This window comes from Muscardinus avellanarius (genome assembly GCF_963383645.1).
Source record: "Muscardinus avellanarius genome assembly, chromosome: 5".
NCBI lineage: Eukaryota > Metazoa > Chordata > Mammalia > Rodentia > Gliridae > Muscardinus > Muscardinus avellanarius.
This window is the reverse complement of record NC_137790.1, coordinates 6,060,569-6,086,512: the sequence shown is the minus strand read 5'-3', so window position 1 is coordinate 6,086,512 and position 25,944 is coordinate 6,060,569. Positions and strand designations below refer to the sequence as shown.

Here is a 25,944-nt window from a genome sequence, read left to right as displayed (position 1 = left end):
CTAAATGACGACTTTGCGCTTTCCCTCGGGCGGCGAGGACGACTTGAGCGAGTTCACCACGGTCACCTTGGAGTCCCCGAAGGCGTTGCTGGCCGAGGCCTGGCTGGCGGCCTGGTCCTCGGGCCGGGCGGCGGCGCTGGCCGGGCCGCCCTCCAGCACGCAGCCGGCCCCGAAGAGCTCGGCCATGAGGCTGCTCTTCCTCTCCCTGAAGGCGGGGTCCCGGGCGCGGGCCCTGGCGGCCCTGCCGAAGGACGGCTCGTAGCCGGCGCGCAGCCGGCCCGACGTGGGCAGCCCCTGGTGCAGGTTCTCCACGCTCTCGGGGAAGGCGTACTGCTTCCTCGGCCGCGGCGCGCACGGCTCGCTCCTCCGGGGCCGCTCGGGCGCGGGGCCGTCCGCAGGACCGCCGGCCTTGTCAGGGAGGAGTCCTTGCGTCCTCTCGGTTGGCGGCTCCGGTTCTGGTGCAGTGGTTTTCTTTTCTTGGTCTTCCTTCTTCTCCCCGGGTCTCTCTGCGGTCTCCGGAGGCGCCGGCACCGGCACCTGCGCCTGCACCTGCGCCTGCACCTGCGCCTGCACCTGCGCCTGCACCTGCGCCTGCACACGCGGCTCTTCCCGCGGGAGATCTGTTTGGAAAAGGAGCCGGTCAGGGCCTCCAGCCAGGCCGGGCCCGCACCGCCCTCCGCAGCAGACGGGGCAGCAGGCCGGCAGCAGCCCGGGGCCCTGCAGCTCAGCCAGACCGAAATCAAACGGGCTGGGGTGTGGCTCAGAGGCGGAATGCCCTGGGGCCCAGCCCCCAGCACCACAATAAACAACCGACAGACTTAGGGCGCAGAGAGAGAGAGAGCCAGGGAGAGACTGGCATGAAATCCACCCGGGCTGGGCTCAGGAGCAGGGCGAGGGGATGGGGGGCGGGGGCAGCGTGTTCTAAGGAGCACAGGAGCCCTCCTGCCTCCCTCCCTCGCCCTTGCCTGCTCCTGTTCTACCTCTGAGCTCTACCCCCGGCCCTGTTCTGTTTTTTAAGCAGTTGACCAGGCACACATTCTATTAAAAAGAATACACACACACACACACACACACACACACACACACACACATATATATATATATATATATATATATATATATATATATATATATATATATATATATATATATGGGGGGGGTCTGGGGATGGAACCCAGGAAAATTCGACCTCCAAGTTATACCCCCAGCCCTGTTTTATTCTTTAATCTGGTGGTACTGGAGTTCCTGGAAACCCTTCTACCTCCGGGCTACACTCCCAGACCTTTTTTTTTTTTAATATTTTTATTTGGAAACAGGATTCGAACCTGCGCAATCCTCCTGTCTCCGCCTCCCAAGCGTGCACCACCACGCCCGGCTTTATTCTTTAATTCGAAACAGGGTCTCACTAAGTTGCAAAGGGCCTAAGTAGCTGAGGCTGTCTGCAGACCGTGATCCCCCTGTCTCAGCCTCCCCAATGCTGGGATGACAAGCGTGTGCCACCATGCCCAGCTAAACTTTCTATTTTATGTGTGCGTTTATACATATGTATAGTAGTTCACAAATTAAAGATTAAATAAGAATTAAGGACCTCTTTTTCCCTAGTGCTGTGGTCATCAAACCCAGGGCCTGAGGTGCTAGGCAGGCACCGCCCACTGAGCTGCACCGGCCCCAGAGGGGACTTGTAAGAACTGTTAAACTTACCTTCACGCTTCTTCTTGGAACCCTCTTGCTTGGGTAGTTTACTGATATAGTGAGGAATTTCGTGGTGTATTTCAGTTGATTTTTCTTTATGACCAGTGTTTCCTGCTGCCTTCTTACTCTGTAATTTAGAAAAGCAGCAAAAAATACGTTTTGGGTCTGGGCAGTTTTAAATTATATTTTATTCCAATGGACACAGATACTGTAGCAGAGTGAACACTTGTAGCTGACAGTATTTTTTGTTAAGATATGTTTAATTAGACACTGAAAGTTCAGATTTGCTGTACCTTAGATGTCAAAGATGGAACATCCTCTGATTTTTGGGTTTCCTGGTGTCTTGTACTTGTAAACAACATACTTTTTCTGTCGGCTTGTACTGACTTTGTTGAAGAAACTATAGAAGAGGCAGATTATAAAAAAGAAACAAGTTACATTTGGAAGCAGGCCTCACTCAGTAGCGGAGGCTGTCCGGAACCGCGATCCCCCTGTCTCAGCCGCCCAAATGCTGGGATTATAAGCGTGCCCACCACGCCCGGCTCTAATTTCATTTTAAGTAACAATATAAAAGATGGCTGAATGAGAAAATAAGAAAACATTTCTTGTCTCTTGTAGCTCTAACAATACCACAGTTTCATTACTCTAGAATCACAAAATATATTTCAGTGTCTAATAAAATGATTTTAAAAATATCAATGGCATTGGTTATATAATTTAGGAAAATATGGCTACTTAAAAATACAGTTTGAGCCGGGCGTGGTGGTGCACGCATGTAATCCCCGTGCTTGGGAGGCGGAGACAGGAGGATCGCGTTGGTTTGGAGCCAGCCGCGCTGGCTTAAGAGACCCTGTTTCCAAATAAAAAGTATAAAATAGGTCTGGGAGTGAGGCCCATTGGTAGAAGGGCGTCCAGGAACCCCAGTACCACCAAAAAAAAAAAAAAATACAGTTTGAAACCAGAGAACTGCAGTAATATATGCATACCCATGTTCATAGCAGCCCAATTCACAGTAGCCAAACTATGGAGCCAATAGAGGTATCCATTAACAGATGAATGGATTACAAAATTATGGGAAATAAACACAATGGAATTCTACTCAGCAATGAAGAAAAATAAAATTACATCATTTGCAAGAAAATGGAAGGATCTGGAGAGCATTATGTTAAGTGAGATTAGCCAGTGACAGAGAGTGAGGGGTCATGTATTTTCTTTAATATGTGCAGGATAGGGAGTAGTTGGGATGTAAGAGCGACTCCAGGTGATGAGGAGAAACCCCAGGGGATACGGGAGGAGATGTCAGGGCAGGGGGGAGGACGACTGAGTTCATGAGTAGAAATACTGTCACAGACTATGTGTATACACGTGACTATACACCAGTGTCAATCTGGGTCTCTGTGTTGGGAGGGAAATGGGGAGGGGGCACCAAGAGTGTGTGCATGTATGTCATTATTAACATGCTAACACTGTTCACATTTTTTTTTTTTTGGTACTGGGGATTAAATCCAGGGGCTTTCTATACCCCCAGCCTGAGCTACACCCCCAGCCCTATTTTTTTTTAATCCTTCATTTTGAAACAGTGTTTCACTAAGTTGAGAGGGCCTGCTAAGTATCTGAGGTTGAGCTGGGTGTGGTGGCGCAAGTTTGTAATCCCAGTGCTTGGGAGGCTGGGACAGGAGGATCACACAGGTTCAAAGTCAGCCTCAGCTATTAGTGAGGCTCTCAGAAACTTAGTGAGACCCTATTTCCTAATAAAGTATAAAATAGGTCCGGGAGTATAGCCCAGAGGTAGAAAAGCCCCTGGGTTCCACCCCCAGTACCAAACACACACACAAAAAAGTATCTGAGGCTGGGGTTACAAACATGCGCCACCGCGCCCAGCTTCATGATTTACACCGTAATGTGAGAATATAAAGCATCAATAAAAGCACAAAAAATGCATTCTGAGCAAAAATAACTAATACATACCTTTTGGGTAATCTTCTAGATCATGTAAATTTTTAAGTATTCGATTAGTATAGATGTTTTTAATTTCAAGCTCACGATCTTTCTCCTAAAAAGAATCATAATACCAATTTTTCTATAAATATTTGCTTTTATTGACTTTGGTTTCTTTAATAAATTTTTTTTTGTGGGTCTGGGGATGGAACCCAGGAGCATTCGACCTCTGAGCTATACCTCCTGCCCTATTTTTTCTTTATTTTGAAACAGGGTCTCACTAAGTTGCGGAGGGCCTGAGTAGCTGAGGCTGTAGGCAAACCTCCATCCTCCGGTATCAGCCTCCTAAATGCTGGGATTACAAGTGTACGCCACCACACCTGGCAATTTCTTTAATAAAATTTAAGTAAGTGCAGTATGCTCTGAATAAAATCTATAGGTTCTAGAAAAAATGTATAGGCCATATCATTGCAGCCTATTCCTGACACCAAAAAGTATTAGTTTTTTTTTTTGTGTGTGTGTGGTGGTATCAGAGATGGGACCCAGGGGCATTGTACATCTGAGCTACAACTGCTGCCCTATTTTTTATTCTTTATTTTGAAACAGGGTCTCACTGAGTTGCAAAGGGCCTCACTATGTAGCTGAGGCTGGCTGCGAACCATGATCCTCCTGTCTCAGCCTCCCTAATTCTGGGATTACAAGCGTAATCCCAGAACCTTGCAAATAAGCTTCTTTCACTGTGTTCTTCCTGGGGCCTATGCCTGCCTCTGCACTGCCCATCATAGTAGACAGTGCCTACCTGTGACTTAAATGATTAAGATTTAAAACTGAGGAAGATGGCGACCGAGAAAAGCGGGGCTTAAGAGCCCCGCTAACAACCAATCTCCATTACCACAAAATCAGCACCTTTCATAGCCAGAAAACACCATCACCAGAGAAACAAAAAAATCACCAGGCTCCAGAGAGAAAGCAGACTGAGAACAGAGGTCAGAGCCATAGAGGAGATACACCGGCCTCACGCCCGAGGAGGACGCGGCAGCAGCGCCATACTGCCGGCGGCAGCGGCAAATTCACCGGACAGCTACAGCAAGCCGAGGTGAGCCGCTACAGAACAGCCAGGCGGGATTTCTCGCCGCAGGTAAAATCTAAGCTCCCAGTGGATGAGCTCAGCACATCTGAGGATTCAGAGTGGAAATCAAAACCAAGAAGAAATACGCCAGCCTCACGGCCGAGGGCGTAGCAGCGGCGCCATATTGCCACCGGCGGCGGCAGCAGAGAATTCACCGAATCCAGTACAGCTACATCTGCGTACTCAAGAACAGTGAGTCAAATTGCGGGCCACAGAGGAGAAATCCCAGTACTGTACTCCCTGGGACTTGACCCAGTGGGAGAGGGGCGGTGGCAGTGATATCACACCATAGGAGAACGTGCAACCTGGCACCCCCCACAGTCTAAAGCAGCCTCTACCGACTCTCTGGGTCGGAGACTCTGTGATACAACCCAGTACAGGAGTAGTGGGGTCTGAGATACTACTGACTCGAGATCCAGAACACCTTAAGTGAAGTCATAGTGACCCAAGGGAAGAACCCAGAGAAGGCACAAACTTCCAAAATCATGGGAAAGAGGAATAACACTGGAGCAATGAATGCCCACAACCCCACAACATCAGAACCCGATAAAACAGAAAATCAGAGATTTCTAGAAGATCAAATCAGGAAAATAACTGTAGAAATAATAGAGGTGCTTCGAAAAGAACTCAGAGAGAGCCAAAAAGAGATAAAGGATGCAATTAATGAAGTAAAGGCCTCAATTCAAAGCACAAACAACCGATTAGACCACATGGAGAACAGAATCTCGCTCTTAGAAGATGATCACTCCAAAAATGAACACATAGTTTCTAATCTAGGAAAAAATATCTGACAGCAGGAATCTGATATTGAAGAAATATGGGCGCATTTTAAGAGAGCTAACCTAAGAATAATTGGAATAGAGGAGGGAAAATAAGGTGAAACCAAAGGGATCAACAATCTCTTCAAGGAAGTAATAGCAGAAAATTTTCCAAACATAGAGCAAGAGGTTGATACACAGGTCCAGGAAACTTATAGAACTCCCTTTAGACAGGATCGGAGAAGAGGATCCCCACGCCACATAATTGTCAAAATGACCAATGTGGAAGCCAAGCAGAGAATCTTAAAGGCAACAAAAACAAAGGGCCAAGTGACGTTCAGAGGCAAACCAATTAGAATCACTCCAGACTTCCCAAACCAAGTCATGAGAGCCAGAAGGGCTTGGAGTAACATATTTCAAACTCTGAAAGAAAACAACTTCCAGCCAAAAATCTCCTACCCAGCAAAACTTTCTATCAAATTAGATGGAGAAATAAGAAGCTTCCATGACAAACAGAAACTGAAGGAATTTATGTCTTCAAAACCAGCGCGAGAGAAAATACTCAAAGAGATTAACTACAAAGAAGAAATTGGTAACACACACCAGAACCAGAGAAACAAGAGTTTCCATCCAACAGTCAACTAAGATTGGTTATCTGTGGAGATTCATTACTTATGTTAGTCTTTTACCTATCTCTAAATGGTATTGTTTGCCTTTATTGTTGTTAATTTTTAGGATTTCTAGTTAGAATATTAATATACCTTCAGATATAGCATTTGGAAATATTTTATCCCATTCTATCAGTAACTTTTAACTCTGTTTACATTGTCTTTGGATATACAATATGTTTTTATTTTTTAGGGAGTTTTTATACTCTTCTGTCGCCTGTGCCAATGAAATCATATCCAAGAAATCACTGCCAATTTCAATGTTGTGAGGTTTTATGACCCAGATTTTCTCCTAAAAGTTTATAGTCTTAAGATTTACATTTAGGTCTTTTATCTATTTTGAGTTAATATTTGTATATGGGATTAGGTAAGGGTCCAACTTTATTCTTTTCCACGTAATTATTAGGTTTCAACAATATTTAGTTAAAAGATTATTATTTCCACCACCAAATGTTCGTGGAAACCTTGTCAAAAATAACTTGACAATATAGGGAAGAATTTAGCTCTAGGCTTTTATTTAACTCCAATGGTTTATATATCTGCCTTTAGAATAGTACTACACTGTTTCAATTATTGTAGCTTTATATGGTTTGAAATCAGAAAATATATATCTTCTAGCTTTGTTCTTTTTCAAGATCGTTTTGGGTATCTAGAGTCCATATTCCATATTAGGATAGATTTTTTTTCTGAAAAATAAATATATAAATATATGATAATTTCACCTAAAAAATAGAAAAAAATATTCTCTGGTAAGAAAGAAAGCAAAAAGAAATATTGAAATGTTATCTTTAAGTCATCAAAAGCTTGGTATCAGACAAATGAAACTGTTATGTGAGATTATCATTTTTAATTTTGGATAAATTGCTATAATACTAGATGTCAACCACTAAGCCAAGCTTGGGAGGGAGGGATGGGGAGAGAATGGGGTGGGGATCGGGTGGGGGCTGACTGGGCGATGTGTGCATGTATGTCTACAAAAGTTTGTATCTCACTATGATGTATGAATACAGTGCACCAATTAAAAAAAAAGATAATTCAACTTAAAAAAAATAAAAAAAATAAAACTGAGCCCTCAGTCACAACACTCCTGCTTCAGGGTCTCAGGTGACCTGTGGGTAGTGGCACCGTGTTGGGCAGCACGCGGCGCTGTATTACACAAGTGCAGGTGGGTGGAGCCTACGACAGGGATGGCATCATTCAGTTTTAATTCTCAATATTGACTCTTTTGAGTCTCGGCCAAACACAGGCTTTGAAACCCTAACTTATTGGGGAGGAGGGGATTTTAATGAGTATTAAATGCTCCTTGCACCTGTATCCAGAGGCCAGCCTATCAGACTCAAGGCCGCTAGGTTCTAGTCCCGGCCGCGGTCAAGAGAGGGGGGCACAAACTAGTTCAGCCACTATGGAGATCTGTGTGGAGATTCCTTAGAAAACTGGGAATAGATCCACCAGACAGCTTTACCACTCCTGGGTATTTTTCCAAAGGGGTTGAAAACAGAGAACTACAGCAACATATGCATACCTATGTTCATAGCAGCACAATTTGTAACAGCCAAAATTTGGAAACAACCTAGGCCCTCATCAACAGATGAATGGTTTGCAAAGTTATGGGAAATACACACAATGGAATTCTATTCAGCTATAAAGAAGACCAAAATCATGTCATTCATAAGAAGATGGAAAGTGCTGGAAAGCATTATGTTAAGTGAGATCAGCCAAACACAGAAAGAGAAGGGACAGATGTTTCCTCTAATATGCCCAAACGAGTGAGCATTGGGGATACCAGAGGAATCCAGATAGTGGAAGGGAAATCTCAGCAAAGTCTGAATGGAAAACTAAGAGAGGAAGGAGGCTGAACTTGATTGATGAGCGGCTATTTCCAAATAGGTGTAAAAGTACGAATATAGCAAGGTTAGCCTGGGTATTAAGTATCGGGAGGGGGGAAGGGAAACGAGGGGGGGAGAGGGCACCAAATACAGATTAAATGTATAACATTTACTTTCAATAAAATAAATTAAAAAAAATAAAAGAGAGGGGGGCACGTCAGAGTGAAGGCGCCTCCCGCTGTCAGACCAGAGCATTCCAGGCAGCATTCTCACCCCGTGATCTAAGCACCTGACAGCACAACTTAGAGGAAGAAAGACTAATTAGGGGTTTACAGCTGTGGAGGTTTCAGAGGTTTCAATCCATGTTAGGTCAGAGCTGCAGAGTGCAGAGCATGCTAGAGGGAAACAGAGGCCGGGGCGGGGCAAGGCCATGCCCAGTGACCTGCCCCAGCTGCCACATCTGCCCGTGCTGCCCCCAGTAAATCCACTCCCGTTATGAGCCACCAATGGACTCTCCACTGGTGACGTTAGGACCTCCAGGATTAAATTCGTTCACCTCTGAACATTTTTGCTTTGCCAGTTCATGAGCGTTTCCAGGGGACGTTCTATACCCAAACCCTAACAGAGGGGAAAGTCCAGGGGAGGACCTAGGGACGGGAGTGTGTGTGTGTGTGTGTGTGTGTGTGTGTGCGTGCGTGTGCGCGCAGGAGAGTGTGTTCTGCTTTACTTGTGTCCCTAGGGCCAACTCTGTGGGCCAGGGATATCTGGGGGGTGAGAACCACCTCCGAGGTTTGGGCAGGAGTTCTTGGTGTGGGCCAGGAAAACCACAGGCCTTAAGAAAAACCCTCCACTCATCACAGAACTGGGCTGTTTTGTCCAGGCGTTAGGTCAGAAAGGTCTAAATACAGAGTCTAAACAAAGGGCCCCAGTGGGCCCTGCACAGGGGCTGCATGAGGCTGGGCACCTGCTCCGGGGACCTCCGGGGTCCCCACAGGTGATCCCATAGCACTTTGAGATGAGACTCAAAGGGTAAGGGGCACCGACAGTCAGCCAGGGGAGACCACCGAGGCTCAACACACTGCCAAGAGGCTGTGAGACCCAGCAGCCACGTTAGGTGCACACCAGATAGGGCGCTGGGAATGTGGCTAGTTAAGGCTAGTCACTCCTCAGCAGAGCTTAGCGGCCAGAGGCCAGAACACAGGTCAGAGGGCGCTTTCTCCCGTCACCAGCAGGACGTGTGTGTTCTTCCTCAGGCCCAGCACTCATCTCCACTGAGAGACAGGAGATGGGAAAGTGCTGCACGTCTAACAGGCAACCTAAAAGAAGGCCGCTTTAAATTAATTAGTTAATTAATTTATGGTACTGGGGATGGAACCCGGGGGCATTGTACCTCAAAGCTATACCCCCAGCCCTATTTTATTTTGAAACAGGGTATCCTAGGTCTAGTCTCACTACTTGCTGAGGCTGTCCTCAAACCTGCGATCCCTCCTGTCTCAGCCTCCCAAATACTGGGACTTACAGGCCTGCATCACCACACCCAGCTCAGAAGGCTACTTTTTTGTGTGTGTGTGTGTGGTGGTGCTGGGGATGGAACCCAGGGGCATTCAACCTCCAAGCTACACCCCTGCCCTATTTTTTATTCTTTATTTTGAAACAGGGTCTCACTAAGTTGCAGAGGGCCTCACTAAGTAGCCAAGGCTGTCTGCGAACTGCGGTCCTCCTGTCTCAGCCTCCCGAATGTTGGGATGACAAGCGTGCCCACATGCCCAGCTTGAAAGCTGCTTTTGGTTAGGGGAGACTGAGATCAGCTTTGTTTCTTTCTCTGCGCCCATCTCCATGCCCACCCCTAGTTTGCGAGAATGGGGCTCGTAAGGAGAGAGAGTGCAGTTATGGAAGGTACTATAAAATGCTTTCATGTATCTGACTTGTATAGGGTTTTTTTTTTTTTTTTTTTTTTGTGTGTGTGTGTGTGTGGTACTGGGGATGGAACCCAGGGCCATTCTACTTCCGAGCTACATGCCCAGCCGATATATATCTATATATATATATATTTGGTGTACTGGGGTTCCTGGAAGCCCTTCTACCTCTGGGCTACACTCCCAGACCTATTTTATATTTTTAAAACAGGGTCTCTTACGCCAGTGCGGCTGGCTTCGAACCTGAGCAATCCTCCTGTCTCTGCCTCCCAAGCGCGGGGATTACAAGCGTGCGCCACCATGCCTGGCCTCCCAGCCGATATTTTTATCCTTTTTTTGAAATAGGGTCTCACTAAGTTGTGGAGGGACTAAGTAGCTGAGGCTGGCCACAACCTGCGACCCTCTTAGTCTCAGCCTCCCAAGTACTGGGATTACAAGAGTGTATTACCACACCTGGCTCAGAGTATATGTTTTTAACACATTTTAATAAAAATAGTTTATTATGAGAGGTACATAAATGGATAGATGAGAGTATTAATTTCTCCTGGAATTAGATTTCCAGAAGCATAAATGTTGTGTCCCTCCTTCCTTCCTTCTCATTGTAGAGACACTTCGCCCCAGGTCTGGAGATGCTGATGGCGTAGCACTGTGGAAGGCTGCTCAGGCATCTCGTGGGTACCGTGATGAAGAGGAGGATGTAGTCCAAAGTGTTTCAGCATGATCGGGCATGACCTCTCACTCCCACTGGTTGAGACAGAAGGTTTTGACATTTGGAGGGGCGTTTTGATGATCTTTTGGTCTGTCTTTTGGTTTGGTTTGGGCATTCAGGGATGGTGTGGAGCTGAGCAGCAGACACAGGAAGGAGCTGGATCAAGAACTGCTGCCAAGGTAACCGTGCAGGGATGCCTGGGGTCAGAGGAAGTGACATCAAGGCCAGAGATCTCAGACAGCAGGATACTAGTGGGGCTGGCTGAGTTCAACTAGTTACTTAGAATAAAAAGAAACCCCATTCGGGAATGCTCACGGAGTACTGTGAAGTGCCCGTAGTGTGGACTACTCACAAGTTCAGAAGTATCGGTCAGACGTACGTATAAGTGGCACCGTGATGTAGAAGTATGCTAGGGTCAGTGTAGAAGGCTTCCACTAATCAGCTGGGAAGCAATGACTTTAGACACCAGCCCTCGGCACGGTAAGGCTGTAGCCTGCGTGTGGGGGCATGCAGTACCTCAGGGGCGAGCTGCGGAAGGCTGGCATCTGTCTTCTGACTTCGGCCCGTACTTCAGAAGTGACCCAGACCTGGTGGTGACTTCACAGCGAGTTTCAAGGTGTAGACATACACACTTGGATCTTCGGGACCAAACCCTCCCAAGCTCAAACAATAGTTACTTATGTTAATGGGCAGATTGTATTTTCCTAAAACGGCCACAGCAATATTTCTGTTCTCTGTGCTCTTCGGGAGCCCTGTGACTCTGCATGCAGAGGTGAGTCTGCTGGCTGGGCTGCCTCGGGCAGGGCTGAGGCAGGAGTGATGCCGTGTGAGACCAGGGCTACGACACAATGGGCAGTGCGCACGCTCTCTCCCCGTGTCTCCGTCTCCACCTCTGTTTCGCTCTCCATTCTTGCCCTGGGGACCAGCTACCACGTTGTGAGGAAGCCAGTGCCACGCAGAGAGGCCCTGTGGAGGATTCTGGCCAACACCCCACTAAGGTCTCCACTGTCAGCTGGCACCAACTGCAGACATGCGCGTGGGGCTTCGGATGAGCCCAGCCCCAGCCTCTAGACCACCAGAGCTGATGCCAAGAGGGGCAGAGATGAGCCGTTCCTGGTAAGCCCTGAACAAAAGTCGTGCCTTTTCTCACGTAGTTTGAGTTTTGTAGTATTTTTTTTGTGTGTGTGGCCCTGGGGATTGAACCCACGGGCATTCTACCTCTGAGCTACACCCCCAGTCCTATTTTATTTTTTTGTTTTTAAACTGGGTCTTGCTAGGTTGGTGAGAGCCTTGCTACTTGCTGAGACTGTCCTCAGTCCGGTGACCCTCCTTTCTCAGCCTCCTAAGTACTAGGACTACGGGCATGGGCCACCATTTCTGGGGGAGCAGTTTCTATGCAGCATGGTCATCGGAACAGTTCAGATTCTACAACGTCTTTAAGTTGCTGTTCCTTCCCACTTGGATTGTACTCGGCATGAGCCTGGAGGAGAATCCGGGAGAAGCTCATTTTTCCAAATGAGCAGTGTTGGTGGGAGGTGCAGTGTATCCTGAATGCAGATTCCGGAATGCATGCTGGGTGATTATTTAACATTATTTTGTGCAACATATTCTCTATTTTATTCCTCCTCCTCCTCCTCCTCCTCCTCCTCCTCCTCCTCCTCCTTCTCTTCCTCCTCCTTTCTTCTTTCTTCTCCTTCTCCTTCTTCTTCCTTCTCCTTCTCCTCCTTTCTTAAGTACTAGGGACTGAACCCAGGACACTATTTGGGCTTGGATATAGAATGTCCTCGGGAAAAGCTTATGTGTTGTCAATGTGGCCAGGTTTGGAGGGGGTCATGGCTAGAGAAGGCGGGCCACAGGGGTGTGGCCCTGAGGACAACCTGGCCCTGGCCCACACACACCTCCCTGCTTCCTGGGCTGTGAGGCGGAGGCAGCTTCGCCCCCTGCCTGCCTGCCCTCCTTCCTTCCCTCCCTCCTTCCTCTTTCTTTCTTTCTTTCTTTCTTTCTTTCTTTCTTTCTTTCTTTCTTTCCCTCCTCCCTCCGTCCTTCTCTTTCTTTTCTTTACTTTACTTTTCTTTTCTTTTTGTGGTACTAGGGATTGAATGCAGGGGCATTCTACCTCCGAGCTACATCCCCAGCCCTTTTATTTAATTGTTTGGAAACAGAGTTTCACTAATTGTTAACAGCCTCACTCAATTGCTGAGGCTGGCCATGAACCTGCAGTCCTCTTGCCTCAGCCTCCCAAGTACTAGGATTACAGGTGTGGGCCACCACATCCGGCTTCCTATGGGATTTTGGTAGGAAAGGATAAAAGCATGTGTTTATTAGCCTATATGTGGTACTAGAGACAGGAGGATCGCGCAGGTTCAAAGCCAGCCTTGCTGGCTTAAGAGACCCTGTTTCCAAATAAAAAAAAATTAAAAAACAGGTCTGGGAGTGTAGCCCGGAGGCAGAAGGGCTTCCAGGAACCCCAGTACCACCAAAAAAATAAAAATAAAAATAAAAAAAAATTTGGAAACAGGGTCTCTAGCCAGCAAGGCTGGCTTCGAACCTGCGCGATCCCCCTGTCTCCGCCTCCCAAGTGCAGGGATTATAAGCATGTGCCACCATGCCTGGCTAAATGAAATTGTTTTTTTTTTTCTTTTATTAAAATTTTGGTGGTCAGCTGGGCGTGGTGGCGCATGCTTGTAATCCCTGTGCTTGAGAGGCTGAGACAGGAGGATCACACGGGTTCGAAGCCAGCCTCAGCTACTTAGTGAGGCTCTCTGCAACTTAGTGAGACCCTGTTTCCAAATAAAATATAAAAAAGGTCTGGGAGTATAGCCCAGAGGTAGAAAGCCTCTGGGTTCCACCCCCAGTACCACCAAAAAAATAAATAAATAAAATAAAATTTTGATGGTACTGGGAATTGAACTCAGGGCCTTACTTATGTAAGGCAAGCACGCTGCCACTCAGCCACATGCCCAGCTTGCCTATAGTCTTGATCTAACCATTTCTAGTCTTTGTTTAGATACATAAAATATGTGATGTTTTTTCTTTTTTCCTTTTTTTTCACTATTAGGGATTGAACTCAGTCAGGGGCATTCTCTCTGAGCTATACCCCCAGCCCCATTTTATTGTTTATTTTGAAACAGAGTCTCATTTAAGCTGCAGAGGGCCTCACTAAGTAGCTGAGGCTGTCCTCAAACCTGTGATCTTCCTGTTTCAGCCTCCCAAGTATTGGGATTACAAGCGTATGCCACCACGCCAGGCTACCTTTTTCCTTTTGAGAAATCTTTATTATGAAAATGTTAAAATATGCAAAGTGTGTGGTACTGGGGACCAAACCTAGGGGTGTTCTACCTCCAAGCTATATCCCTGGCCTGATTTTATTTTATTATTTATTTTGAAACGGAGTCTCAACAGCTACTTAGGTAGCTGAGGCTGGCTGTGAACCTGCGACCCTCTTGTCTCACCTTTCCAAGTATTGGAATTACAAGTGTGTGTCACATGTCTGGCTGGGAAGAAACAATTTCAGAAACATTCAAAAGCTGAGTGTCGTGGCGTGTGCTTGTAATCTCAGTACGTGGGAGGCTGAGACACGGGGAGCACAGGTTCAAAGTCAGCCTCAGAAACTTAGCAAGGCTCTTAACAACCCAATAAGACCCTGTTTCCAAATAAGAAATAAAATTGGAAGCTAGGTGTAGTGGTGCACACTTGTAATCTCAGTACTTGAGAGGCTGAGACAGAAGGATCACAGGTTCATGGTCAGCCTCAGCTACTTAGTTGAGGACCTTTGCACTTAGTGAAATCCTGTTTTCAAAATAAAAAAATAACCGGGCGTGGTGGCGCACGCTTGTAATCCCCATGCCTGGGAGGCAGAGACAGGAGGATCGCGCAGGTTCGAAGCCAGCCGTGCGCGCTGGCTTAGGAGACCCTGTTTCTAAATAAAAATGTAAAAAAATAGGTCTGGGAGTGTAGCCTGGAGGTAGAAGGGCCTCCAGGAACCCCAATACCACCAAAAATAAAATAAAATAAAATAAAAAAGTAGATCTGGGGTGTACCTCGGAGGAGGTAGAATGCCCCTGGGTTCCATGCAAACAAAAAAACAAAACAATAACAACAACAAAAAAACATGAACCCAGAGACATTCTATCTCTGAGTGACACCCCAGCCCTATTTTTTTGTTCTTTATTTTTGTGGTACTGAGGATGAAACCTAAGGGCTTTCTACCTCTGAGCTACACTCCCAGACCTATTTTTTTAATATTTCATTTGAAAACAGGGTCTCACTAAGTTGCTGAGAACCTCACTAAGTAGCTGAGGCTGACTGCAAACCTGAGATCCTCCTGTCTCAGCCTCTCAAGTGCTGGGATTACAAGCATGTGTCACTACACCTGGCTGTTCTTTATGTGTGGGTTTTTTTTTTTTTTTGTGGTACTGGGGGTGGGAACCCAGAGGAGGCTTTTTTCTATCTCCGAGCTATACTCCCAGACCTATTTTATATTTTATTTGGAAACAGGGTCTCACTAAGTTGCAGAGAGCCTCACTAAGTAAGTAGCTGAGGCTGGTTTCGAATATGTTCGATCCTCCTGTCTCTGCCTCCCAAGCACGGGGATTACAAGTGTGTGCCACCACGCCCGGCTGTTCTTTATGTTTTGAAACAGGGTCTCACTAAGTTGTAGAGAGCCTCACTAAGTACCTGAGGCTGGCCTTGAACCTGCGATCCTCCTGCTCAGCTTCCCAAGTACTGGGATTATAAGCGTGCATCGTCACACCTGGCTTCACAAGTTAAGTAATTTGAAGACACAACAGGCATAAATAGTTCTGACATTTTGGGCCACAGAATTTCTAACATTTTTGTTTGTTTGGAAAAAAAATACCTTGAGTTTTTGCTGCAAGCGTTTGACTTCCATTTGCAGAGTCTTTGTGGATGCCTGAGCTGCTAACGTCTTCCGATTCTCAATAGCCAGCTGCCGACCAAAGGCTCGATTATTCAACCTCAGTTGCTTTTCCAAGCTCTGAAAACAGTATAAATTTCAACTATTCTGTAACCCATTTGTGTTATGAAAAACTTCGATTGCAATGGAACTAACTACATTTGTGAGAAGTGTAAAATGTCAATACAATTTCAGTGATGGTTTGCCTAGCAAACGTATTTGGACTAAGTACAGCAACAATAAAAATCCCAGATTCAAGCTTTTTTCCCCTGATACCAGGGGCATTTTACCTCTGAGCTAAACCCCCAGCTCTATATTTTGCAGGTCTGGGGATGAAACCCAGGAGCATTTGACCTTTGAGCTACATCCCTTGCCCTGTTTTTTATTCTTTATTTTGAAATAGGGTTTCACTAAGTTGTGGAGGGCCTCACTAATTAGCTGAGGTTGTTCACGAACCACGATCCTCCGGTCTCAGCCTCCCGAATGCTGGGATTACAAGTGTGCACCACCACGCCGGCTCTGCACTTACTTTTACATGACAGCCATATGTTAAGGTGGGTCCAATAATACCCAAAAGGCCAAATAATATGACTTTAGTATACAAGAGCGAACAATGAGGTTGCCATTATTTTCTATACCTTGCATATTCATTTACTTTTGGAAAGTAAAGAATATTCTTCTTCTTTTTCATTATTATTATTATTACTATTATTATTTGGCGAGTCTGGGATGGAACCCGGGGCATTCGACCTCCAAGCTACACCTCCTGCCCTATTTTTTATCCTTTATTTTGAAACAGGGTCTCCTAAGTTGCAGAGGGCCTCACTAAGTAGCTGAGGCTGTCCGTGAACCACGATCCTCCAGTCTCAGCCTACCAAATGCTGGGATTACAAGCATGCGCCACCACGCCTGGCTATTTTATGTATGTATGTATGTATGTATGTATGTATGTATGTATGTATTTATGGTACTGAGGGTAGAACCTAGAGGCTTTCTACCTCCAGGTTATACTCCCAGACCTCTTTTATACTTTATTTGGACACAGGGTCTCACTAAGTTGCTGAGAGCCTCACTCAGTAGCTGAGGCTGGCTTCAAACCTGCGCCATCCTCCTGTCTCAGCCTCCCAAGCACTAGGATTACAAGCGTGCACCACCACGCCCATCAAAAGTAGAGAATGTTAACAGCAGAATAAGTAACAGATTAAAAAATGTGGATGAAATGAACTTGATATTTACTTATTTCTAGATCATAGAAAATACCTGCCTCTCACCGTCAGGTATCTAAGAGTCACACGGTGATTCAAGTCCGTCTCTGTGTAGGTTCAGAGAGGCCAAGGCTGTCTCGGATGTGAAACGGGTAGAAGAACTCTCTGTGCTCAGTGCCATCTCCCAAATGACCCCTTCTGATGTCATCCCTGGCTTCTGACAACCTGGGACTGTTGAGGAAAATAAGTCCAACCATCTCTTTAGTTACTGTAGTTTCTTTTCCTTTCCTATTGCTAGGAGCAGTTTCAGGAAAATCCTATTTATAAGACAACTGAAAAGGACTGTGTGGTAATGAGGAGCCACATCGATGTGGGAGCGAACAGGACAGAGACTGAGCAGAGTGTGGAGGCTGCGGGAGCAGCCTTCTAAATCAGGGCTGACTTCACAGGGAGGCCTCATCCAGCAAGAGCAAGTTGTCCTGCACAGACAGGGACTTTCCTAATGCTGGCAGCCCTGCTGACTTAGAGAACGGCTTTCCAGACACATCCGTGTAGCTACAGAGTGAACTCTTGCTCACTACAACAGAAGAAGCATCTCAAGCCGGGCGTGGTGGCGCACGCTCGTGATCCCAGCGCTTGGGAGGCCGAGACAGGAGGATCGCACAGGTTCGAAGCCAGCCTCAGCTACTTAGTGAGGCCCTGTTTCCAAATAAAGTATAAAATAGGTCTGGGAGTGTAGCCTGGAGGTATAAAGCCCCTGGGTTCCACCCCCAGTACCACACACACACACACAAAAAAAAAAAAAAAAAAAAAAAAAAAAGAAAGAAAAAAGAAGTATCTCCAGTTCTCAGCTTTTTCTAGTTTTTTTTTTTTTTTTTTCAGGCCTCTCCCTTCCCTGGCTCTCTGGTAGACACATTCTGCATGGCACCCTGCCCAGCCAATCTGTGACATGGGACAAATGTGATGAAGGTAGCTGGGCGTGGTGGCGCACGCTTGTAATCCCAGCATTTGGGAGGCTGAGACCAGAGGACTGCAGTTTGCAGACAGCTTCAGCTACTACTTAGTGAGGCCCTTTGCAACTCGTGAGACCCTGTTTCAAAATAAAAAATTAAATATAGGGCTGGGGGGTGTAGCTCGGAGGTAAAATGTCCCTGGGGGTCCATCCCCAGTACTGCCAAAAAAAAAAAAAAAAAAAAAGTGATGCACGTGTGCTGTGTATTAATCGGGAGACCTTACGGTTTCTAGGCCTCGCAAATACAGACCTGAATTTTTTTGTCATTTGCTTCCATTTTTGCCACAAGAACAGACAATCTATGAGTCAGTTCTCCCCTTTCCGCAAGATTTTTGTCTTCGGAAAGTTTCTGCAGCGCCTGCAGGGCGTCTTTGGTCTTCAGCAGCTCGCCATCCGTCTCTCTGAGCTTCCTCGATACCGCCCTTTCCTTCTCCTGGGATTTCCTCAGGAGCTGCCGGAGGTTCTTCACTTCGTTCTGATGTTTAACTGTGATTTGAGGCAGGTTGTTTTGTGAAGCCTCGTATTTCCCTATAGCTTTCAAGTGCCTAAGCTGCAGTTGTTTCAGGAATTGGTTTTCTATGACGATGGCCTCCAGTTTACGATGGATATCAGCTAATTCGTTTTTTAGTTCCTTGATCTTATGGAGCCTTGCCGAAAGAATGCGATGGGCCATCGCGTCTCTTCTTTGCGTGGTCGTGTTGATCTGAGAATGAAAACAGGATGGGTTCCAGCTGTTCTTCTCAGCTGAGGTTTCCTTCTGGCCTGTGTAAGCAGACAATCCAGTTTATTACTTGAAATAGGTTTATAGACAATCAAATATGCACATATGTGTCTCCCTACATATGTACCCGTGTGCACACACATTGTATCACATATATACGCACAAACGTAAGTGTAACTAGAAGGGAAAAACACTAGAACTTAATGAATACTCATATACTTATGATTTAGGCTACATACTTTACATATGGATATTAGTATAATTCTGTGTGTGTGTGTGTGTGTGTGTGTGTGTGTGTGTAGTACCAGGGGTGCTCTACCATTTCCAGCCCTTTTAATGTTTTATTCTGAGACAGGGTCTTTTTTTAAGTTGCCCAGGCTGGTCTGGAACTTGTGATTCTCCTGCCTCTGCCCCCAGAGTAGCTGGGGTTAATGGCAGGCACCACTGTACCTGGCTCATTAATACAATTCTTTAAGGTCAGTTGTAGTCTGTTTTATAGTTGGAGATTTTAAGTGATTTGTTCAATGTTATAGCCACGACGTGAAACAGCATGGACTGAAAACCAGTTCTAGGCTAGGCGTGGCGGCACACATTTATAATCCCAGTACTTGGGAGGCTAAGACAGGATTGCAGGTTTGCAGCCAGCTTAGCTACTTAGTGAGGCTCTCCACAACTTAGTGAGACCCTGTTTTGAAATAAAGAATAAGAAATAGGGCCAGGGGTGTAGCTCAGAGGTAAAATGTCCCTGGGTTCCATCCCCAGTACAGAAAAAAAGCCAGTTTTTAAAATTATAAATCTGTACTTAGATTTCTATTGTAAAAGTTGCACTAGAACCCATGACACTGTAATAGCTAATGTTTCCTAAGTGCTTATCATGTCACACATTGAACTAAATGCTTTGCATAGATTATGTGATATAATTCTTTCAGCAATATGTTGTGAGGTGACGGGAGAGTCCGACATGAAGCTCTTATATCAAAACAACCCGTAAAGGTCTCTCTCTCTTGAGATGGCCCGTGTTCTCAAGTGAACACGTGTCCCCCACTTTTCCTAAATAAACCTCTTGTCTCTGAAAAAAAAAAACTCCTTAAAAGGCTATTGAGCTGTTTAAAATATACATATTCCACTTCAATAACTCCAACACAGCCCATTTAGCTTTGTTACTTTGGGTACTAAGTGAAGTAGTTGGCATGTGTTCAGGAGTCTATTTTGTTTTATTTTTGTGGTACTGGGGATGAAACACAGGGGCCTTCTCCCTACAGACTATACCCCAAAACCTGTTTTATGTTTTATTTTGAAATAAGGTCTAAGTTGCAGGCGGCCTCACCAAGTAGCTGAGGCTGGCAGTGAACCTGTGATCCTCCTTTCTCAGCCTCCCAAGTACTAGGATTACAAGTGTGCGCCACCACGCCCGTGTGCGCTGCCACACTCAGTGGTCTGTTTTAAACAAAAACCACCTAAGAAATGTTATGTCTCGTACCAAGTTTATAAAGCCTATTTGGGGTGTTATAAACACATTTGTAATGTTGCTGTGCTCTTATTCCTTTTAAAGATAAAACACACATAAGCCAAGCATGGGGATACACACCTGTAATCCCAGTACTTGGAAGGCTGAGACAAGAGGATTGAAAGTTTGAGGACAGCCTCAGAAACCTAGTGAGTTTTATTTTTTCAAAAGAAAAAGTATAAAAGGGCTAGGAGTATAGCTCGGAGGTAGAATGTTGCTGGGTTCAATGCCCAGGACGGCATGCGTGCTCAAGTGCACACACATGCACACACACACAGTAAACACACGGATACTTAGGATGTCACCTGTTGATGCGCACATGGCTCGTAAAGCAGGGTGTGCATTGTTGTGATGTGTGTGTGCATCTGTGTGTGTAAATATGAGTGTGTGCACATGTGCACGTATTAGCATATCTTTGTTCTGAAGAGGGAGGCTGGCCTGGATTCTGAGATCCACGTGTGCCTGGCTCTCACTTTGCTGCGAGGGGCACGTGGTGGCCGCGTCCTTGGCGCCGCCCGGAGCTCCTGGCCGCAGTGTCTGGGCTGGGCTTCCTGTAGGGATCAGGTGGCGGGAAGGCAGCGCCCCTGTGGTGGAGGCAGTGAGCCCACGGAAGCACAGCTTTCTGGGGACAGCATGTGGATCGTGACTACAGTGGACAATGCGTCTCAGCGGCAGCACTGCCGTCAGCTCAGTAACTGATGGGCTGTCTGCAACTCTAACTTCAAGGGCACTTAATTTCCCACAGGGGAGGGGCCGAGGGTGAGTGTTTGAGTATTTTAGAACAGCCTTTCAAGCACCCTGGACAGTGGAAAGAGGGGTCACCCACCAGAAGGCTCGCGAAGGGACCTGTGGGCCGCGATGGGGCCAGACACTGAGTACCCTGGGCACTGATGGGACCGGGGACCTAGGCAGTGCGGGCCAGGCGGATGATAGCAGGAGTGGGCAGGGGCCGGCACGTGCCATGCCACGGCCAACTTGGCCCCCGTTGGCCATGTCTTCCTGCTCTTGAGAGCGCTGACTGTAAAGGTGACAGGGATTTGGCTAGGACGAGGAGGATAAGGTGGCGGAGGCGTATGTCCTCGTCCCAGGCCATGGTAAGTCCCAGGAGGGCAGAGGCCAAGGGAGGGCGTGCCTGGGGACTAAACGCCCAGGGGTGGGACTCTGGCCCGAGCCCCAGGGTGGAGATGTGGGCAGAGGGGTGTGAACATTTTTTTTTGTGTGTGTGGTACTGGGGTGGAACCCAGAGGCTTTCTACTTCTGGGCTATACTCCCAGACCTATTTTATATTTTATTTGGAATCAGGGTCTCACTAAGTTGCTGAGAGCCTCACTCAGTAGCTGAGGCCGGCTTTGAACCCATGCGATCCTCCTGTCTCAGCCTCCCAAGCGCGGGGATTACAAGCGTGCACCACCACGCCCCGCTGGGTGTGGACATTTTGAAGTGGGAGAGTTGTCAGTTTAAAGACCAGGTGGCTTGGATGAGAACAGGTGAGTGATGGAAGAAAGAGAAGGACCAGAGACCTCCCCAAGCCTTCTTGTCTTGGGAGGACCTGCCCCAGCCCCACTCCCCAGACATGTCTGAGGCTCAACTTCTTTCCACGGCAGGGGCTGGCGGGAGAGGAGAAGCCAGCCAGCTTCAGAAAGGGAAACACATCTCCTGGTTAGAGCAATTCACTGTGTGCATGCAGCCTGCGTACTCGTGTAACGAGGAAGGTTCAGGAGAACCGGAATGAGGCCCCGTCATTCATGGCCTGTTAGCTTGTTATCCTTGACTACCCAGGACAGGACGGTATGACATGAGGCTTTCTTCCACTTCACACAATAAGGCAGATGCAGCAGAATGTTCAAAATGCTATGATAACTAATTCTTATGCCACTTGATCTCAAACACTCCGCAGATTAACATGGTTCACCAAACCATTTACAGGCAGCTGAGAGGCGCACGCCGCGTGTTTGCAGAGACTGCGTTCTCTGGGCGCTTTCCTGCTCCCTGCTGCTTCCTCCAGGCTGCTTCCTCCCTGGCTCACGTCCTGGCCACTGTCCCCCCTGCCCCTGTGCCCCGTGCCTTTCCTCTGGTCCTGCTCATCTTCAAGCACATTCCCACTTGGTCGGGCTCGCTTGGCCCTTAGCCGGGGTCTTCTCTCTCTTCCAGGTCTACACTGTATTCCCCGTAAAAAGAGATGGAGCCACTTCCTCCATGGACCAGGAAGGACGAGGGTCAAGGGAGGGCTCTCCTCTGACTGTGCTGCCGCTCTCAGGCTGCTCTGCCTTTCCCACCATGCGAAGCCAGAGACAAAGGCAGGAGGTGTCTCGAGCAATTCAGTGCAGTACGATTATTTGGTACACAAATATTTTGAAATTCACACAGGTTGGCATTGCCTTGGCAAAAAAGACATATCAAAGAAAGTGACTTTCTACCCAGGCGTGGTGGGCACGCTTGTAATCCCAGCATTTGGGAGGCTGAGACAGGAGGATCTGGGTTCATGACCAGCCTTATGTACTTGGTGAGGCCCTTCGCAACTTAGTGAGACCCTGTTTCAAAATAAAGAATAAAAAATTGGGCTGAGGGTGTAGCTCGGAGGTAGAATGCCCCTGGGTTCCATCCCCAGTACCTCACAAAAACCAAACAAAAAGCAACAACAACAACAAAAAGAGAGTGACTTTCTAACTAGCAGGATATGCAGTTGAAAACATCTGAAAGGGCATCCTCTACAAAGACAGACATGTCGGGGCCCACTCGGCTGGACCGAGGTGGCACCCAGGCTTGTTGCCAGCGTGGACTCAAGATGGCGCCTGGGCTTGCAGCCAAGTCACGAGGCTCACGAGGCTGGTGGTGCCCTGAGTCTGCGCAGTGAGCCCTTTCAGGCGCCTTACGGATGATTAGTGACGCAGCGCCTCGTGCTACCACCGGCCCGCCCAGGAGAAGGTTAAAAAAGCGCGCATGCCCTAGCGGGCGGGCGCGGAGGGTTGGAGGAGTGATGGAGGAGGGGAGAGAAGACTGATGTTGTTTTTACCTGAGAGGGCGTTGAGAGAGCATTAAAGAGGAAGGAGCTTCATCAACAGAGTCAGCGTTCGTGTGTTTCTTCCCTAGGCTCTGCTGGTCAGAGCCCTAGGGACGAGACAAAGACACACTCTGAAAAGAGAACTGTAGGAAGAGCTGCTTGTTCCTCACAAGTAAATCTCTAGTAAGTAATCTAGTAAGGTAGAATGCCCCTGGATTCCATCCCCAGTATTGAAAAAAAATTAAATAAAAATAAAAAACAGGGCTGGGGGTGTAGCTTGGAGGTAGAATGACCCTGGGTTCCACCCCCAGTATTGCAAAAACAAGCAAAGAAAACAAAACAAAAACAAATGAAAACTGGTCTCATGTCAGTTCAAATCAGTTTTTTTCCAAATAAATTTTGGTTATAGAAGTTGGTTTACAGAGATTTGTAAACTTAAAATGTGGATAAAGGCTGGGCGTGGTGGCACACACTTGTAATCCCAGCATTTGGGAGGCTGAGACAGGAGGAATGTGGTTCTTGGACAGCCTCAGCTTCTTAGTGAGGCCCTTTGCAACTCAATAAGACCCTGTTTCAAATAAAGAATAAAAATTAGGGCTGGGGATGTAGCTCAGAGGTAAAATGTCCCTGGGTTCCATCCTCAGTACTGCCAAAAAAAAAAAAAAAATGTGGAGACGGATGACACAATCACAAAGCCTGGTCGTGATGTTTCTCTGTTGTGATCATCTCTTCTTGGCCATGAGCAGGCCGTGGGAGAAGAAAGCAGATGTTCCTGTTCCTGCCAAGCCCTTGCCCACTCCCCCCAGAAGGGGCGCTCCGTCTTTTGAGAAGCAGGTAAATGCTGTAGGTCCTCACCTCTAGGAAATTTACAAACACACACACATTTTAAAAATGTTTAAAAATGCCGGACGTGGTGGCGCACACTTGCAATTCCGCTACCCCGTGCTTGGGAGGCCGAGACAGGAGGATCACACAGGTTCGAAGCCAGCCTCAGCTACTTAGTGAGGCTCTCAGAAACTTAGTGAGACCCTGTTTCCAAATAAAATAGAAAATAGGTCTGGGAGTATAGCCTGGAAGTAGAAAAGCCTCTGGGTTCCACCCACCGAGTACCACACAAAAAAAAAATGTTTAAAACTATGTAAAATATTCTGGGGTTCAAAGACATGGATCTTGGAAGGAGAAGCCCTGCTGCATAGCTGGGAAGAAGGGGGCCTGAAGTCCAGGCACCCAGATGCAGCACAGAGCATCTGCACACACCTGTTGACAGCGGGCGGGGACAAGATGCCGGGTGAGTGTGACTGTAACATGGCCCTCAGTTAAGTGTGTCCTTCCAGCTGTTGGCAGAAGGTGCGCTGGTGGTCAAAGTGAAAAGAGTTTCAGCTGTTCCTAGATAGGGAATGCTTATAAACGGAAGATGGCCTAAACCCAGAGGAAGCAGGTGCAGTCCGGGCAGGGAGGCAGAAGGAGGGAGGTCGAGGGTACGACAAGGCCGATTCCAGTTTGGGCAGGAGGGATCGATGGAGGTGGTGTTTTTAAACTCCACAGGAAAGGACATTATTTACAGCCTTTGAACCATTTCTGGTTCAAAAGACTGTTTTGGCCAAGATGCCTCACCGGACTTGGAGACCATCCTCTTGGGGTGCTGAGACAGGCATTTACATCTCACTGGCGCGTCAAACCTTGATTCTTCGGCTGGGAGGAAAGGCAAGAAGCCAGTGAAATCCAAGTGGTGCCGCACTGCGTTACAGGGCCACCTGTCAACTAAAAACGGAACCAAGCTCACTGGGAGGCCCCAGCGGCGTAAGTCTTGTGAAGACTAGACGTTACGTTTCACATCTTTCTGTTGTTTTGTAATAGCGTTACTTTCTCTATTTCTAATTCCATTTCTAAAAGGCTGCTTATAATACACATTTACAATATGGAAAACAAGTAAAACTGAATATGGACCACTTCAAAATACTAGCACGCTAAGTAGTAATGCCACTGCGCGGCTCCAGCCTCGGCGGGGCATCTTGCTTGGTACCTTTGGGCTGGGAGGCTTTAGAAGCATTGCACTTTATCTTCTCTTCCCTCTTTTCTTTCGCCTCTGCCTGCTTTAAATAGTTTCTGTGAGCGGCGGCTTCTGAGCATTCAGAGAGGAAGTCTTCCGAGTAGTCGTTGTGAGTACTTAAGCTCCCGCAGGAGCACTGCGACCTGCTGTAATCCACGCTCCCCTCCGAGGCTCCACTGTTCCTGGACAGGTGGCCTGCGCCGGGGCTGCTGTGTTCTGCAGACCTCCTGCTCTGGCCCGGTGCCGCGCTGGGCGGATGCTCATCTGCGGGTGTTTTTGTGGTATCCGCCAAAGACATAGCAAACAACCTAGTAAAGGGAAAGTTTTTAAAATTTATAGCTACTGATATTAAAATGAACTCATTCTTCATTACGTTTCTTTAACTATAATGGATAATTAGGAATATGAAGTATTTTTCTGAAAAAATTTCAGATTTTTTTTTTTTTTTTTTTTTTTTTTTTTTTTTTTTTTTTTTTGCAGTACTGGGGGTTGAGCCCAGGGCATTCTACTACCGAGCTACACCCCCAGCCCTGTTTTTATTCTTTATTTTGAAACAGGGCCTCACTAAGTTGCAGAGAGCCTCACTAAGTAGCTGAGGCTGGCTGTGAACCTGTGACCCTCCTGTCTCAGCCTTCCAATCATATTGGTTTTTATATTATTTCTTGGTACTAGGGATTGAACCCAAGGATTTGTGTGTGTGTGTGTGTGTGTGTGTGTGTGTGTGTGTGTGTGTGTCACTGAGGATTAAACCCAGAAGCATTCTACCTCCAAGCTATACCCTCAGCCCAATTTTATTTCTTCTTTGGAAACAGGATGAAATTGCAGAGGGCCTCACTAAATTGCTGAGGCTTTGAAACTATGATCCTCCTGTCTCAGCTTCCCAAGTACTGGGATTAT

The 25,944-nt window shown here is 47.0% G+C and overlaps 1 protein-coding gene across 1 annotated transcript; it reads right to left on the bottom strand.

The window, feature by feature from the left end:
- LCA5L (lebercilin LCA5 like) lies at positions 1–25,345 on the bottom strand (the record flags this gene model as incomplete). Its single annotated transcript, XM_080696447.1, has 8 exons — positions 1–620; positions 1,702–1,819; positions 1,986–2,092; positions 3,661–3,745; positions 15,495–15,632; positions 18,019–18,530; positions 24,612–24,758; positions 25,021–25,345. 8 exons carry the CDS (start codon positions 25,343–25,345, stop codon positions 1–3), a joined length of 2,052 nt encoding a protein of 683 aa, XP_080552573.1.
- Positions 25,346–25,944: the final 599 nt, after the last annotated feature.